Raw genomic sequence first — 16,909 nt, 5'->3', positions numbered from 1 at the left:
TTCAACAAGATGAAATCACTTCTTGTCTATTTGAATGTTATGGACAGAGGAAGGAGGAAACGGAGTAACTTTTATGTATTATGCATATATCTATAAAATTTTGCTTGTGTTTAAAAAGATCTCCCCCGCCCCCCCAGAGGCTTTTGAAGTTTCTCACTCTACTTTTTCTGATATTGATGAATTAAATGGAAGACACTTCCATCACCACTCATGCAACAGTTCCATCACATCTGAAAACCTTGATGGTCAAGAAGGATAAGCAGCACAATGCATCTCCTTCTTCAGTTTTAAATAGGTGGTTGCTTCTGTCATGACTGCACATATGTAAGTCACTATATCCTTTGGCTGGTAGCCAGTAGCTAACAGTACTCTTAAGTCTGTCTTACTTGAGTAAGAGGCCCTACCCAAGTTTGAAGGAAAAAATCTTTGGGGATGATGAGTTCCATCATTATGGGAGCAAATTAAAGCAATATGAGACAGAAGCGATTTCAGACTTTATCATCCAATATATTTTCCAACATGAAAGCAAAAGATATCAAAGTAGCAGTGGTAAATTGTGATGTTCAGCTGGTTGTCCCTTATGTTTCCAAGACAAAAATCAGTTAATTAAATTCTGCTCTAATTTTAGATGATCCATCAGAAGACTGCAAAGTTCTGTAACTGTCCCAAGGTAACTCAGCTCTTGCTTAGGTAGCTTGTTAAAACGAACAGACTAGCAAAATTATTTCAGTTTTAACCAAGTGGCAAGCATCCCCTGGCTGCAGCACGTTTAACAAACAGAAGTACCGTACAGCATTCCAGTGCTGACTTGTTCTGTTCGCTTCTTGTGGCTGCGACTCACACAAGAGTTTCTACAAAACCACGTTAAGATGCCAAAAGCTGTCAGTGGTTTTGCAGCCTAGCCCTTGTGTGTGTGGCAGACAACCCAACACCTCCTAGGTCTTTACAGTAAAGCCTACGTTTCTTGCTTACAAGACTCCACATCCATTAGCAGAAATTTGGCAAGATCCAGTAAACTACTCAATTACCCTGTTGCTATGGTTCTGCAAAGTGGTGACTACAACTTTCCTTTGATCAAGTCACTACCGTTTCCTCACTATGATTGTGATCGTAAAGGTACGATCATTAAAGGAATCTTGGTATCAAGTTTTGGCTCCCTTCTCAGCCAACTCAGGAAACAAAATAGGGCCAAACCCAGAAGGGATGAAAAAGTTTCAGCAAAATTCCACAGTAAAAGTTATTCTTTCTTATAGATTCACTGCATAAATCCTCACATAAATAAAACTCCCAACTAACTTTGCCAGCAGCAGGAAGAGAGGGAGAGAAGATGTGATCAGGTGGCAACAAATGATAGCCAGAGAAATGTTATTGATTTGGGAAGAGCTACCTTTCACTGAGGGAACGGAATCCATCCAGATCCTTATGGCTAGTTGGTTTAACTACCATCAGAGACAAATCCTAAATTAATACAGAGGAATAACTACCGAGAACCACAAGCATTTACATTAGCTCATCTCTGTTACATTCTATGGAAACAGACCGGGAGCATTCCACAGTGCTGCCAGTTGCCGTGCCGCAGTTGCAGGGACAGTAACTCTGTAAGCCAGTATGGAGGTTTGCAAGTGAAAGGCCAGTTAAGCCCTAAGGTCTTGGTTTGAACACTTAATAGAGTTGTAAGTGCAGACAACATTTTACTGGTTTTACCCAATACTCAATAAAACCATTCCAGTTAAATGACACCATAATAGGACATAAAACTGGGGTGAAAATGGTGGATGTTTCCTATGTTAATTCCATGTTATACTGGTTTCTCTTCCTCCTCCCTGTCTTTATATTTCCTTCGAACAGATCAAACCACTTAGAAATGTAACCAATCAAAATTAGACACGACAATTTCACAGGAAACATACTAATTCTGAATTAAAAACTACAAGCATTTTTCTTTGCTTATAGAAGGCCAAGTACTTGTGAGACTGATTTGGCATGGGGAAAAGCAAAAAAGTTAAGCAGAAACACCAATCTACTAAAAACTCAGTTTTCAAAATGCAAGTGTTCTTCATTCACATCAACACACATCCCTTCCTCACACAAACACAGATTACTCAGCTTTGGCTTTAGGTTATCATGGCTGTTTGAGTGAAATTTTGTCTGTTACTGAGCAGATCAATACCTGCATCTACCCTGCACACTTCTCCCATCCACCAGCCCAGTATCCCCTTTGCTCTCCTGCCCTCTACCTCCCCCAAACGCCTTTCTTTTCCGCAGGGTGCTGGAAAGAGAGGAGAATGCTGTTTTCTCCTCCTACCAGCTTTCAAATTTCACCTTGAGCAGCTCACCGATGCTTTCGTGTCATACTACAGTAACCAGGCTGTTGGTTGGCTGTATTTACCAATGGTTACGTTAGCCAAACAGGCCCGCTTCAGTGACATCTCCCCCATCCACACATATTTTAAGTCTTTCCTCTGCATGCACGTTGAATACAGCACAGATGTTCCCTCACACATTCATCCCATGTCTCAACTTGCACGTATTTCTAACATACAGAAAAATCAATCACGAGGCAATCCTAATATCTCTTTAAAGCTGCTTTTAAAATTACTGTTGAAACAGCCAATTCTGTAATTCCTTTCCATCCTCAAGTGTTTGCAGAGATCTGCACCAGAAGTTTTATCCTTAATCATCTAGAGATAGCTGCTCTTGCTAATGAGGCAAGTGCACACTGATAGAGTGCAGAAAGGACCAGAGACCTGACTATACTTCAGAGATAATGTGGATTAAGGTTGGGTGTGAAATTGAAGTGCAACAGCTGACGTGCCCACAACTCTACAGTGGAAGTGAAACATAAAAATAGGGGACCTTCCCATTAGGTGTAACTTGCTTTTTCTATATAACTGTCCAAGTACGGAGACAACTCCTACAAAGATGAGAGCTCCATGCATATACAAATTCTAACAGTAAAAAACTTAACCAACAAGCTTACACTGCATTTGTTCTGGGAGGATTTCTTACTACTTCTTTGTAAAGGCAGTCATGAAACATAACTTGGAATGAAAAAAAGATGAGAAAATAGGTGTTCACATCACTTCATGTGTTTCCTATAAGCCTGTCAGCTAAAGCTCGAAGGAGAACGCCAGCAATTGCTTTTCACGCCCAGAGCCTGGCAGAAAAGCCGAGGCAGAGGCGAGAAGAGAAGATATTCAGCTAGAGAAGAGGTTGGTAACTGAGATGAAGGTGCTGGCCAGCTTCTCCAACTAATGGAGACCAATCCTAAAGACCAGAAGAGCAGCCTTCCACTTTCACACTAAGCAAACATGTTTTTCAACCAAGTAATTCAAGGAGCTGTAGAAACCAAAGAATCCCACCTGCAACTGGTGCCCATCTCGTGGTGGATCCTCAGGCAGCTATTGCAGCCTGAGCTCCCAAGAAGCTCCCAAGCTTCTTGCATTGCTGGGGCCCACATGGCACTGCTGCTTGGTCACACCAGCAAATCCACAACCAGCTCAGCTCAACCCGAAACCACCTTTCAGGGAGAGACACTAGTTTGAGGCTCTGCACTGTACTGGTGCTCATTTCCCTATGGAAATGAGCTTACAAGAACATCCCTTGGCTTACAAGAACATCCATTATTTTTTTCATTTAATTGCTCCTTTTGTCAAACCTTATTGAAGCTGACCAACAAGCTTAAACATCTTTTGTGGGTGACAGCAGAGACAGACAACATGGCAACTCCTATGACCTTGGCTTCCCTAAAACTTCAGGCTAAGAAAAGCCTATGAAGTGTTTTATACAACATCCCTGCAGATCCAGCGGGCCCTGCAGCTCTGCGTGCTTCACACGGGATGCACAGAAAGATCCCGTCTTGTGCTCCTGATGGAGAAATAAGAGACAGTGAATGTGTCTGGTTTTCACAGGTCATGGAGTCTGCTGGAAAAGCCCAAGGACAATGCAGACTGGTAAGAGAGCGAACTTTGGCATTTCTCTTAAGTGCCACTCAAATCAGATGCTTCTCCTTTTCGCCCCCACTTTGGATTCTGACTGTTCAGAAAAGGCCAAAGGGAGAAATTAGCTTTCTTCAATGAATTCTTGCAAACAGACTAGAAACAACTTCCTTCCTTTTCCCACAAGACCTAATTGTCTGCCAGTTCATCAGTGTTAACCCAGTGACAAACACAATCATTTTAAAGCAGGGAGTGGAAAAGGTCTAAGACCCAAGCGATGAGTCAAAAAACAAAGACTACATGCATGTACTAGGAAAGGATTGCAAGAAGGAGACTTTGAAGCTTGTGGATTTGGCAGAAGATTCCACCACCTTCGTTAAATCCAGAATTTGCATCTTCATTAATGGCACTAATTATTCATAAATTTTATATAGCCATATACCAATAAATATTATATTGGTATCCCTTTTTAAAGGAAAAAAAGAATAAAAAACCAGCAAAATTAGCAGCTACCTCTACAACATAATATTTAGACCCTGTAATTTTAAGTAAGCCTTACCAAACTTCTGTATTCACCAAAGGTATGCAGTGGAGTACATTCATGTTGGGCTTTTTTTCTTCTTCTCCTAATAGCAATTTAGAATTTGTTACTGGTGAGTAAATACTGGTAAGTGCTAGGCACATAACGCAACATTACTGAAAACTATGCTAAAAAAAAAAAATCAAATTTAAACAGCACTACAGCAAAGACAAAAATATACAAAACTAACTTTAACGTTTACTTTGCCTCAGATCAGATCAGAGGCTCTTAATGCTGTGACTTAACAGTACTTTCACAGTCACATTCCCATCGAACATTAAAATGTTTATCTAAAAGCTGCAGTATAGATTTTTCCCTTGCCGTAAGGAAGGAAAGTTGTAAGCTTTCTGACTCACAAGTTTCATGAAACTACAATGTTTCCACTCTGTTTAAACGAGCTGCAGACCTCCACAGGCCATTACAATGCACGCATTCCAGCTCGGCTCCGCAGGGATGCTTGCCATTTTCCATTACATAAGCTCAGGCCGGAGAGCCCCGTTAGGAGCACTGCCATCCCCGCGCCCGCCCTCCCCTTCCCGTCCCCTCTCATCACCCACGGGGAGTCCTTCCACCGGATTCAAGGTTTCACGGTTTGGGAAAGCTAGGGGTGTTTTTATTACGGCGGCGTTCAGAAAGTGGCCCGGTTATGCTGGGTGTTTTACAAGCACAGTAGCAAGGGAAGTTCTTTGCCCTGGAGGGTTTCTGCCTTTGGTAAGACAAGGTTAATAGGCAGGTTAAGCAAACAAGGTTGGGGGGGAGGGGGGGGGAACCGAGAATGGGGTCAAGCCCCCCCTCCCACCCAAGTGGTGTATAGGAAAGTCAGACTAACGACAAGTAAAGAGCATATTGGACACTCACGCTTGCCCTTTCTGCCTTTAAAGAAAAAAAAAAACAAAACCAAACCACCTTCATCGTAATTTCAGTCAATTAAGTTTCACAAGCATCCAGAGGTATCCAAAACAAAAGCAAACTTAACAAGTTATTCTTGGGTTTGAGAAATGTTATGAGAGCTCCACACTAGTCAAACTTTGCGCTCTCTCAAAAGACAGCAAGTGGATACACATATGAAAGTAATAAACCCTACTCCCATTCTTCAAGTGCTTAAAACAATCATGGCACTAAACGAACACTCAAAACTGCATTTTAAGTACAAAGGGTGGGAGGATATTCACAGAGGACTGGCTGTAGCCAAGGGTACTAGTTTTTCTATGTTCTCATTAAAAATTGATGGAGAGGGAGACTTTTGAAGAGGGTGATTCAGAGCTAACCTCCTCTCTCGCTCTTGTCTCCTCCCCACCAACACTGGATGTACTCCATGGGTTACAGGACCACTTGGGGAATACTGCACTCCCTCAGCAAGATTTTTACCTCTTTCAATAGAGACTTGCTTCTAATGGCATCAATCAGTCAGAGTATCAGGAAACCTGGCATCATTGTGCAACTCTCCTTCCTTCTCTAAACACTGGCGGGGTATTTAACGGCTCATTCTTGCTATAATTATTTCAACTTGCAGATAACTTGATTATTTTAATCGATGACCGCCATTTGAAGGTGTGCTCTTCTCCTTGATGCACTCTGCAAAGACTTACATATAGGGAACGCTCAGAACTTCAGTCAGCCACAACCAAAAGTTATTAAGCCCCAAATCCAAATGTTAAAAGGTGTCAGGACATTAGACAGGAATTTATCAGACCGCACGAACCCCAGCTACCTCGTGCCATCTTTCAGTCCACACTGGGTACCCTCCTACTTGGCATATGGGACTGCAGAAGCACGGAAGAAAGCTCAGTCTCACAGCCCAGGTCACTTCAGGAGATAGAAATGACCAGCTCTACCTATACGAGAATATTCTTAAGATTTCCTGCTCTGCTGCCACAAGGCACAGTTTTTCTGGTGACAAAGCACGGAGAGAGCACTGGGCTTTTTTTCTGTCCTGCTTTGCTTTAGGCAAGTAGAGACAACACAATGGTAAACGTACCCTAGAGATACTGGCATTTTTATACTAGTATTCCTTTAAATGGGCTTCCAATTTCAAGTATTTTTAAGAAAAATGCCAGCATAAACAAGACTGTAGAAGAGTTCCTGACTTGTTTCCTTCTCCTTGCATCCTCCATGCAAGTCTTCCCTTTTGTACACACACTTTGTTAGGTGAGAGACAGGTTAGGGGGAAACAATGATTTGGGAAGTTTCTGCAACAACATACCTTTTGCAACAGTCCCTGGCTAATCACTCACTATTTTGTTTCCAGGACCTTTGCCCAATCTCACTGAACTCATTCTGTTTGCTTTTTCTTTACATACTCACTCAGCTTATGACTTCATTCACTGTCCACTGCATACGTCACCTGCATTTGTCACTGAATAGAAAATGAATAATTTATGTCTTTCTGCTTATCACAGTAGCTTTGTGCTCTGTAGAAGCTTATCAGACAGCTCTTGTGAAAGCAAAATCCATTAAACCACATTAAAGCTGACATTTTTCATAGGCAGAAGGGTAGCAGAGATTAGTAGGCAATTCACCACTTGGGCCTCCATTACCTGTCAACATCACTTTTTCACATGGTGACTGCACCCACAGTCCAACCATGGTTTTGGGAGGGAGGCGTACAGCTCTGGCTCCGTGCTCAGTGGTTCTGCCAGTCAGATGCGGGCTTCATGCTGGGCACCTAGAAAATCTGTAATTCTCTACTAGTAATTCTCTGAATTATACAGCTAACCTGTGTAGTAAGTAGCACGTAGAAGTTTATGGACCCCTTTTCAAGACAGCTGTCATCCGACTGAAGGATGGCACCTTCATCTCCAACCATGAAGCAAATTTTCTACAGACAATATTTAAGTATACACAACCCTGATTACATCTACAGATCAGGTGGATGCTATTTAATGAAAGGCATGGCTCCAGTGGAATACAGTCACGTACAAATCTACACCTCAGCGTACTGGCACCGTGGGGGGTAAAAGCGTACAGGCAATTCCAAAAGCTCACAAAAGGCTTCCAGTATATTTAACTCCCCTTCCACCCGTACACTGTATAATCTGGTACATTATGTAAGTTTTCCATATTGTTTGTTCTCAGTGGCATTCAATACTGCGGTACATCAAGTCTAAGTGGCAATTCAAGTGACTGACAGAAAAATGGTTTTTTCTTCCTTCATGGGTTGCCGGCAAAATATGCTCTGGTCGTGCAGCACTAAAAAATTCTTAGAGAGTTCAGTGAAACTGTTCCTATGATCCTGCATTACAGTACAGTAAGTTTAGCTAGTCCTTCTGGGACATTTACCATTGCTCCACATCCAACCAAGTACAACAATTCTTGCTTTTGGTTTCAGTTCAGAGCCAGTACAGTGTTTCTGTGCTAGGCTATTACAATTTTTAATGTCAGGTTGGAAATACAGAAAGGCAGGCATTTCTGTTTTTTCAGAAATCCTTCTGTTTACAGTGAGTCTTCTGTACAAAAAAAAAAATCCAACACAAAATAAAAAGCTGTGCTTCATCTTCACAGGCAACATTTGAAAGGTAACCATCATGAAGACATCTGTGCTTGCACAAGTAGGAGTAAAACAGATCAAGAAAAGTAGGTAAGAGCAAGTGTTTTAGGAAAGTAGAACATGAATGATTTCCATTGGCATAGTGGAACAGAATTTAAGCAAGACTCTTAACGTTTACTGCCTTAATAATGCTAATTCAAGCAAGAATCGGTAGTCTGTCTTAACTGTTTCTGCAGAGCAAGCAGAAACATCATAAAAATACTGTAACTAGGAAAAGGACTCAATGAAAGTAAATCCAGTTCTCAAAATATGGGAAGAGAAGGAATCAAGTCACATCCCTGTGTTTAAATCTTATTTAACTCAGCGGAGTAGATGCAATGATGGGAGTGGGGTTAAGCCTTCAGTACCCACATTTCAGTATTTTACACACTTAAAAATTAAGAACCAAAACAAATATTTAAATTCCTGAAAACATTCCCCACCAGATTATAAATATTTTTATGAGGTTAGATCAAGAGCTTAAACTAATTGGTAAGGGTTCCTTTGAGGTCTTTACATTAGTTACTTCAATGAAAAACAACCTCCAGGGTAGAGCATACCTTTATGCACAACCTAAATAAAAAACCACCTCTCTGAGTGCTCAGTAATGGGGGGAGGCAGGAAGAACAGATGCAGGAATTTCAGGTATTTGTTAATTGCTCCTTATTCTATCCCAACAAAAAATTATTTTCCTACTGCAAAATGTTTATTTAAGGTCACTATTTTAAATAAATCAGATTGAGTGGCATAGGGAAAACTCAAGTCCAAAGGTTTTTCTTTTTACACGGTGCACTGACCCCTACTCTCATTATGGGCCATAAATGTTTATGAGAGTTCGTCATCAGCTTGCTGAGACAACACATTTTATCTAGTTTCCTAGAGCCACGTATCAATAATCTCCAAGGAGCTTTCCGTAAGACCGAAACTAGCACCTTCTCCTTCACCCCACATCCCAAAAGGTTTCTTGTGTGTGCGTGTTTGTTAAGTAGCTAGCTTTTAATAGAAGAAAACAACAGGACTGTGAAATGTATTTTCTTATGTAAGGATTAAAATCAGAGCAAACTCATTGTAAGAGAAGAAAATGGTAGAGAGCTGAAGAAATAGAGTTGACATTAATTACTTTACTACCAATTCATCTTAGTTGGGTATATTTCCTGAAATAAGCACTTACCTGTAATAGATGAGTAGTAAACACTTTCCTTGCATTTCCCTTTTGTTCTTATTATACTCTACCACTGGTTTTAGAGCCATCAGTTGTTTCTACATTCATAAATATACCCATCACTATCTATTTAACCAAAAATAAGACGAAATTCTCAAATCTAGTCTTTGCTAAGAGAAATGCATTTGACATGCTAAAATAAAAATCCTCCTTTCTGTAAGCAGGGTTTTAACATATTAGATTCTCTTGCTCTCCCTCTAACGCTCAAAATAATCCTTACCAGCTGCACGTGGCTAAGTTCATCTCGGCTAGCTAATGTGCACTAGCATCTTGCATGTGGTTTAAGTTGCATTTTCATCTTGAACAGATAACTACCACGTGCTAGAAATAAAAACAAAACAAAATAATTTCTCATAGTATCATTATGATACATGCAACTGGTGTTTGCCCAGACTATGCACTGGGGAGCTGGGGAACACTCCCTTCCTGGTACTGTCCATTCCTACAGGAGCGACAGGCAAGTCTGAGGATGGAGACATTCTGGCCACCTCCTTCATGGGGTCCAGCAGAGGAAAAAGAAGATCAAAGCCATGTCTCATGCAACTGATCTATAGAGGGACAGTAGAAGGAAAGGAAGTTTTGTGATACTCTCCTCTGCTTGGCCTTATTAAGGATCCCCCCCAACTCCTCCCTGCCATGAGGTCTAATTCTCAGTTATTAGAGAGCTGTGTCTCTTTCTATCATAGAAATTAAGTTGTGAATAGCCTGTATTGCTGTATGGAGCTGTAATACACTTCTGGTTGTTAAAAAAAAACTCAGGACAGATGAGTAGAGTTGGGTATTCGAACAATAAAAGGATTTCTTAAGAGACATGAACTGCTTCTAGACTGGCATATTTTTTAAGTAACAGTTTTAAATTTAAGGGAGTATTAACCACATATTTCAGTGCTCTTACGTTAAACATTTACTGTGTCTAGACACCACACATTTACTTGGTGGCTCACATGGAAGAAGAGTTACTTAATCTAATATTGTAGTCCACAACCCACAGGTGTAATTCTTACCAAGACAGCAAAGAAAATGGAAGCACCAAACACAGCCAAAGCAAAACCCTACTTAGTTTATTGTAAGTACAGCTCACATGAGCAAACACATCTGTCCAAGTGCAGAAATTATTCGTTTTCTCTGTACTCACTTTCGAAACAGTTTGGGAAAAGTTCTCTCAGTAACACAACTGCCTCCCTATCACTTTCATCTGAAGTCACTACAAACCTCAGTGAAACCTTCTTGCTAAGAGGAAGCATCTCTCTGGAGTTCTTTCCCTTTCCTTCATCATTATTCAGTCTCTGACTGTAGTTTTAACATTTCTCAGAGACTATGTATACACTTCATTAGATCACTGATCGAGTCACTGCAATGGATTTCCTAGTTGTATTCGTCATTCCCTCTTCTTTCAGCCCTGCATCTACCTCATGCCCCTCCTTGTTCCTTCTTGTGAACACTGGGTCTACTGTTCCATGACAGAAATAACAACACAAGCGCACGTTAACACCAACAAATCCTGTATTATAAGGACTTGAATTTCTATGGATGCTTTGACCTCGGATTTAAAAAAAAAAAAAAGAGGGGGGTGAGGGAGAAGACCTAAATAAAGTACTACTATTTAAGGAGCTGAAGTTTAAAAAGTCACACAAAATAAGCTCCATAACTCTGGGAGATCGTTTCTCTTTTCTTATCGTAGTAATTACCAAATTAGCAAGGAAGAGATTTTCTTCCTAGCACGTACAATACTTAAAAGACCAGGGAAGCACATTTCTTTTACTATTTTTGACCCTAAAATAGCAGACGTACGCATCTAAAAAACCCTGCATTGATCAATTTCCATTTACACAGCACTAATGGTGTAATATATCCCCTGTAAGATGCAATTTCTAAGCATTATATGTATTATGCGTGTCACTATATGCATAAAGAACTACAGAAAAATGTATGCTATAACTGAAGTTTATACCAGCACTGTTGCAAAACTGTGTACATGTCTGCTATAACGATGGCATTTTCTTTCTTCTCCTTATTCAAGCGTTTTGGTTTTTTTCTTGGTACATCATACCTGAAAGCAGATACACAGAGCTGAAATTCTTCTCCAGTTTGCCCAGGAGCACAGTAAGAAAGCAGTCAGATGAGAGAGAGGTCACATCTTTAGAGCTTTGGTCATACACCACCACTTCCTGCTTGCAATCAATTTCAATCTGAAACACAAGTAATTCAGAATAAGATAGGAAGGAGGAAGACGATTAAAAGCACCACATTATCACCTGCATCAGCGTTCTCACATATTTGCTATGCAGCGGTTCAGATATATAGATTTCTTACGTAGCTGTATGCAAAACAGTTTTTATTTTATACTTAATATGCCTGATCATATTTAATTCCTTTGAGAGTTTGTAAATTGATTATTTGCTCCAAGTTGAAGCACATTCTGCAAGTTTCTACCATTAGGTAATTTTATGTCACTTGTAAAATGCTTTACCTTCAGCTAGGTTAGTTGGTTTGTTTAAAAAGTAAGCTTTTTAAAAGAAAGCCCTACCTCAGTTTCTGCTTCTGGGTTTTCTGTGTACAAACAGTAAAGAGATCTTACACTGCCTAAACCCACATGTTTCAGCCTTCTATACAACTTTATGTATAAAATACACTTTAGGTAACAATAATAATAAAAAGCTTCAGGTTTTAACATGTCAAAGTAAGAACGTAATAGATTATTTTTGTACCCAAAGCATTTGAAAAAAGTACCAATGGATTAAAAAAAACCCAACACCCCCCCCCCATAGATACACATTAAGTTTAAACAGCTTAGCTATTTTCTTTTCACTGATAACACTATTTAAAAAACACCCCCCCAAACAAACAAACAAACAAACCTCATCAAGCTACTCACATGAAAAGCATTTTAAACAGCAAATAGGAGCCAGGATTGACAGAGCTACAGTTTCTTTGCAAACTGTATGACCACTTGCTAAGCAATCCCCACCACCACGGACCCCAAAGAATCCTTCGAAGTTTAGAAGGAGAATGTTTCCTGCCTTAATTACATACATTTTAGGGACTGTGGTTTGCAAGACATACAAGAACCCTGAGAGCATTCTTTCTGAGTAATTTCTAAATCCCTCCCCATTACTCTGTCACTTAGGGGAGAGCAGGCTACAAAGAATCTCAAAGATAAACTTAGTAGTAATCTATAGCCTCTTAGATCAGGTAAGAGCTCAGCAAAACTCAGTCCCCTAGTTTTGTTTTTTTTTAAAAATGAAGTACCTAAAGAAAAATTATTACAAAATACAAGGAATAAGAGGAAAATGACCCCTACCTTGTGTTTTGCTGAATGTTGAATGAGCTCTGTAATCAAAACTTTGTCCTGCTGCAGCCTCCGCTTCATAAGCTTGGAGCAGTTGATGTTGATGGCATCCAAGATGTGGGACGTATTGTATTCCACAAAGGGTCGGCTATCAATCAGCAGCAATTTTTCTGTACCACTCTCCAGCAAAGCCACCAACTTCTCGGCGACAATGAGTTGAGTCCTGATCATCTCATCGGCCATGACAACAATAAGGCCTCTTTCACCACCTCCCTCTCTAATTTGCTGCGATGATGTAATGGCTGTGTACTCAAAGGCTTAGCCACACCATTGTACTAGAAGTGTATGAGGTCATGCTGGTAGTGACTGGCAAAAGAAAAGTTAAACCCATTTTCAGAAAGAGCTCTTCAACTGAATGTCTCCTCCTGCTTCCAGTTGATGTGCCGTTACAAAGGGTTCATTCCACAAAGCAGCCCCTCACATCTGATTCATTGGGAGATGACTATGGAGTAGCCATTTCACAATTCAAACAAAAGATGCTTTCTGGCTGCCGCTGCATTACATCATTCTTTACCTTTGCTCCCACCCATCAGCTTTACACCGGACTAAGAGCCTGTAAGAAGGGGAAGATGAAGAAAAAAACAAAAAACAAAAAACACACAAACCAGATGAGGCCATGAAAGTTTGCAGAACAAAACATTCAACTCTGAGGCTAACTGCACAGTGGTCTGTACCACATAATAAATACACTCCTGAGAGGTTCCCCTCTCTGCTGCATATGCCAAACACCTAGAGAGAGTGTTTGCAACTACAGTCTCTGAATCTATTCCAACTATCTTGCCTGGACAATTATCTTGTATTTCAGGCAACATACCCTGTCTTAATTGCAGACTTTTGTTGCCACTAGCTGTGCCTCTTCACAAGACTTTGTTAGAATATAATTAAGAGATACCGCCCTAAATCATGGTATTCCTTTCAATAGCAAAACTAATTAAATGCATTTCAGCACTTCACCACTTAGTAAGAAGTTGTAAAATTAGTTAAGATACATTTTTAAAGTTTAATGCCTTGGAAAGTATTTCACAAACCAGCACTGCAAGTCGGGGAACTGAAACTGTACAAAAGAAAGGACAAAACTTACATCCACCTCTCTCCTTTAAGAACATGGTTGAAGAGAAACCAGAACAAGATGCTACATCAGGATACAAGCATTTTATTTGAATTAATCACCAGACATGGAACAGAGGCCTTGTGAATACACTACTGAAAGGTAAAGCAGTGATCCCTGTCTCTGGCCGTTCTGGAGCAGGTGGGACAGTTACGTGAGGTGCATTACGCTTTTCACACATGCTAAATAATATCTGAAGCAAACTATATTTTAGTAAAATTAGATCCTGACAGCATCCGAACTACATCAGCTGAAAAGGCGGCGGCAGCAGAGCAGCAGAAACACTTGACATGTTTCACCACCTGTTTGTATTACTGCCTCACAGTTGTCCTCAGGCTTTTCAGAGTCTCCCAAAATACACTTTGATGGAACAAGTCCCTGTAGGAACACTCCTCAGAAAGGAGCCACCACGGGGCTTCTGTCCATAAGGGATTTAGCTGCATTTTAGCGCTTATAGTGCCGCAGCTATAGATGCAACAGAAAACATGAGTCAACTTGCTTTGGTCCCACAGTTCAAAACTTGGTCTCTTAGTGCAATCATGGATATTTACAGAGACAGCTGGCTACGTAAGGCTGCAAACAACCACTCCAGAGGAAACACAAGCCACACGTTCAGCTGCCTCGGTAATCAACTCCAGCAAGAGGGGACAGCTGAGGATGGTGACTTCTTCAACCGAGGTAGTGGAGCTCACAGGTTTGAGCCTGTACATGAAAGGACAAACCTGACAGAATTCCTCACCTTGTTAGTATGGCACACTGTTTGGAAATGAGCAATCTAGGTTCAAATCAGCGCAGGGTAAAGCCGGCTCAGCAAGAAACCACATGTCTCCAGTTTGCGGGTCTCACACCGTCGCATTCCCTATTCCAGTTTGGGGAAGCGATTTTAGGTCAGCAAAACTATGCAACACCTCTTGCACAAGGTAAAGTGTGCCTTCAGGCGACTCTTATGTCAGTTCTGGCCCATGCCACCCAGCCTGGGACCCAAGCAGCCCTTCCACCTCTGCTTTCTGCTGGCTGGGACAAAGCAAAGTAGCACAACTGTCACGAAACTGAAGTGGCCAGATGAAGAAAATAAAAATCCGATTGACTGACACTCTTGAGGCAGCGAAACATTTGTAAACAGAAGCAAGTTATGAGGATACATTTTCCTGGATTCTTAATGCACATACAGGTACATATGGGGATGAAGGTTTTACATATTTAAAAAAAAAATAATTTTACATCCTCAGTTTAACAGGTTCAGCTGGAAAACTTACATTTTACTTATAGTGTTGACTTGCTGTTTCAGTTTGAAATGTTTATTTATCTTAATTGCAAGAGAAGTCATGAATTCAAACTAATTTATAGATAGTTTATTAAAAGTCTTGTTACAGCAACAGGTCAGTTGTATTTAGCAGTGGGAAATCCCAGGTCAGCAGATGTTTTACTCTTTAGATATATTATACAAATCTGCATATACAAAATCTTAAATAAATTAAATTCTGAAAAAAGTACAAACTTCACTTTAACAACCCAAAAAAGAAAACTGAAAGAAACTTATTTCGTGAGACTTTCATGTAGCAATACAAGAAAAACACCAGTTTTCACATAAACAGCCATTAGGTTGACAAAATGTGACTTTCTATTTGCCCTGACTCTAGTGCTATAGAGCCAGTGCTTTTAAGCTTGTCCAGATAAATGGAAGCATATAGCAGTGAAATGCATATTGCTCTAAACTACAAAAATAATTGGAAAAATTACTATACCAAGCCTTAATTAAACCTATCTTTGCAACCTGCTTGGCAGGTGTGCTCCTCCTCAAAGAGCAGTCATTATATACTGGCCTCAGGAAGGTATCAAAAGACTATGCCGTTATGCAAGGGGGGAAAAAAGCGAAACTTGATAGTTGTGCACATTTTTTTGTTCAGAGAGGAAAAAAGTATTCTGCATTTTTTTTATTTCTCTTAACATGTCCTGTCACGAATTTTGATTCTCTTTTATTCATATCAAAGGCTGCCAGATACCAAAACCACTGAACTCAATGAAAACTTTTCCACTGGCTCTAGTGGGAATTGGCTCTGGCTCCTTTGTGAGCTACACAGTTTGCTTGTGAACTAGACAGTTTGTTTTGATGGGTAAATTGCTGACTTGAAGTCCAAGTAATAACAGGAAAATAAAGCAGCTGAGAAACTACAGAACTATAAAACGGAGGCTGTTAAACATAAGTAATCTTTAATCTGCAACTTTCAGTTTGGGTATATTTCTTATCTTCTAAATGCTTACTGCTCGCTGTCTCAGCCTTCACTCTCATATGATAAGAAGTTTGTTTCAGAAGACCCTTAAAAAGAACTCAAACCAGTCATATATGGTGACTGGGTAAAGAGCATGTAAAGAATATAAGGCAAGTGGGCTACCAGTCAAGAATTCTTTTAAATAACACTATTACCTTAATGTATAGCTATGTCTTAAGTTTTCAAAAGCATTCTGCCCATGGCTTGAAAGTAATAACAGTAATGTCACCTCAAGTTACTGTGATTGAAATCCTATTTTGACAGGAACATCTCAACATCTCCATTGGGCAGGGGAGGAACAACATTTTATCAATTACAGGTTTTTGTTTTAATTCTCTCTGTTTCTGGTAGTATCAGACTTCCGGACTCTTCCTTGGGACCTATCTAAACAAGAGAAACTGGCAGCCTCCTGCTTTAGGTAAACACTAGAGCTCTCCCCTTCCTGGTGACTGCTCTTATCATTCAGCTGCTATGAGGTGTTGAAATATCTGTTTTACTTCTAATCATGGTTCGTAAAAAGCTAAAATTCAATTTCTTGACTGTTCTCTTTCTGCTGTGCTACTTGTGACTTAGATCGCAATGGTATGTATTGACACCATAGTGTCTCATAAAATGATGCAATATAATGCTTTGCCCTAAATAGGCCATTATGTTGCTGATCTTCAAGCTAGGAAACCATCTTAGTCACAGGATGTTCTACACTGAAATCAGGATTACGGAAAAGTGACCCGTAATCGAGCTATGAGAATACTGCATGAAGTCACTCACATACACACTGGTAATACTGCATGGCTTCTCCCTCCTTGTCGATGGACTGCAACATGTGGCACTGCTTGTTACCTCTTCTTTTAAAGAAGAAAATTAAACTTTTATCTCACTGTAAAACTAAAAAGATCTGTTCCACACTTGCCCAGTA

The 16,909-nt window shown here is 40.2% G+C and overlaps 1 protein-coding gene across 1 annotated transcript in view; it reads right to left on the bottom strand.

The window, feature by feature from the left end:
• The window catches only part of DUSP16 (dual specificity phosphatase 16), a 69,685-nt gene that overhangs the window by 20,538 nt on the left and 32,238 nt on the right, over positions 1–16,909 (bottom strand). The window contains exons 2-3 of the mRNA XM_050897984.1: positions 12,568–13,168; positions 11,317–11,455 (exon numbers count right to left, since the gene is read on the bottom strand). Of these exons, the coding sequence (XP_050753941.1) occupies positions 11,317–11,455; positions 12,568–12,798 (370 nt within the window). The 5' untranslated portion in view covers positions 12,799–13,168. The remainder of the gene's footprint in view (positions 1–11,316; positions 11,456–12,567; positions 13,169–16,909) is intronic.

This window comes from Gymnogyps californianus, chromosome 1 (assembly GCF_018139145.2).
Source record: "Gymnogyps californianus isolate 813 chromosome 1, ASM1813914v2, whole genome shotgun sequence".
Taxonomy (NCBI): domain Eukaryota; kingdom Metazoa; phylum Chordata; class Aves; order Accipitriformes; family Cathartidae; genus Gymnogyps; species Gymnogyps californianus.
The sequence above is the reverse complement of the archived record's forward strand: the minus strand, read 5'-3'. Positions and strand labels throughout refer to the sequence as shown.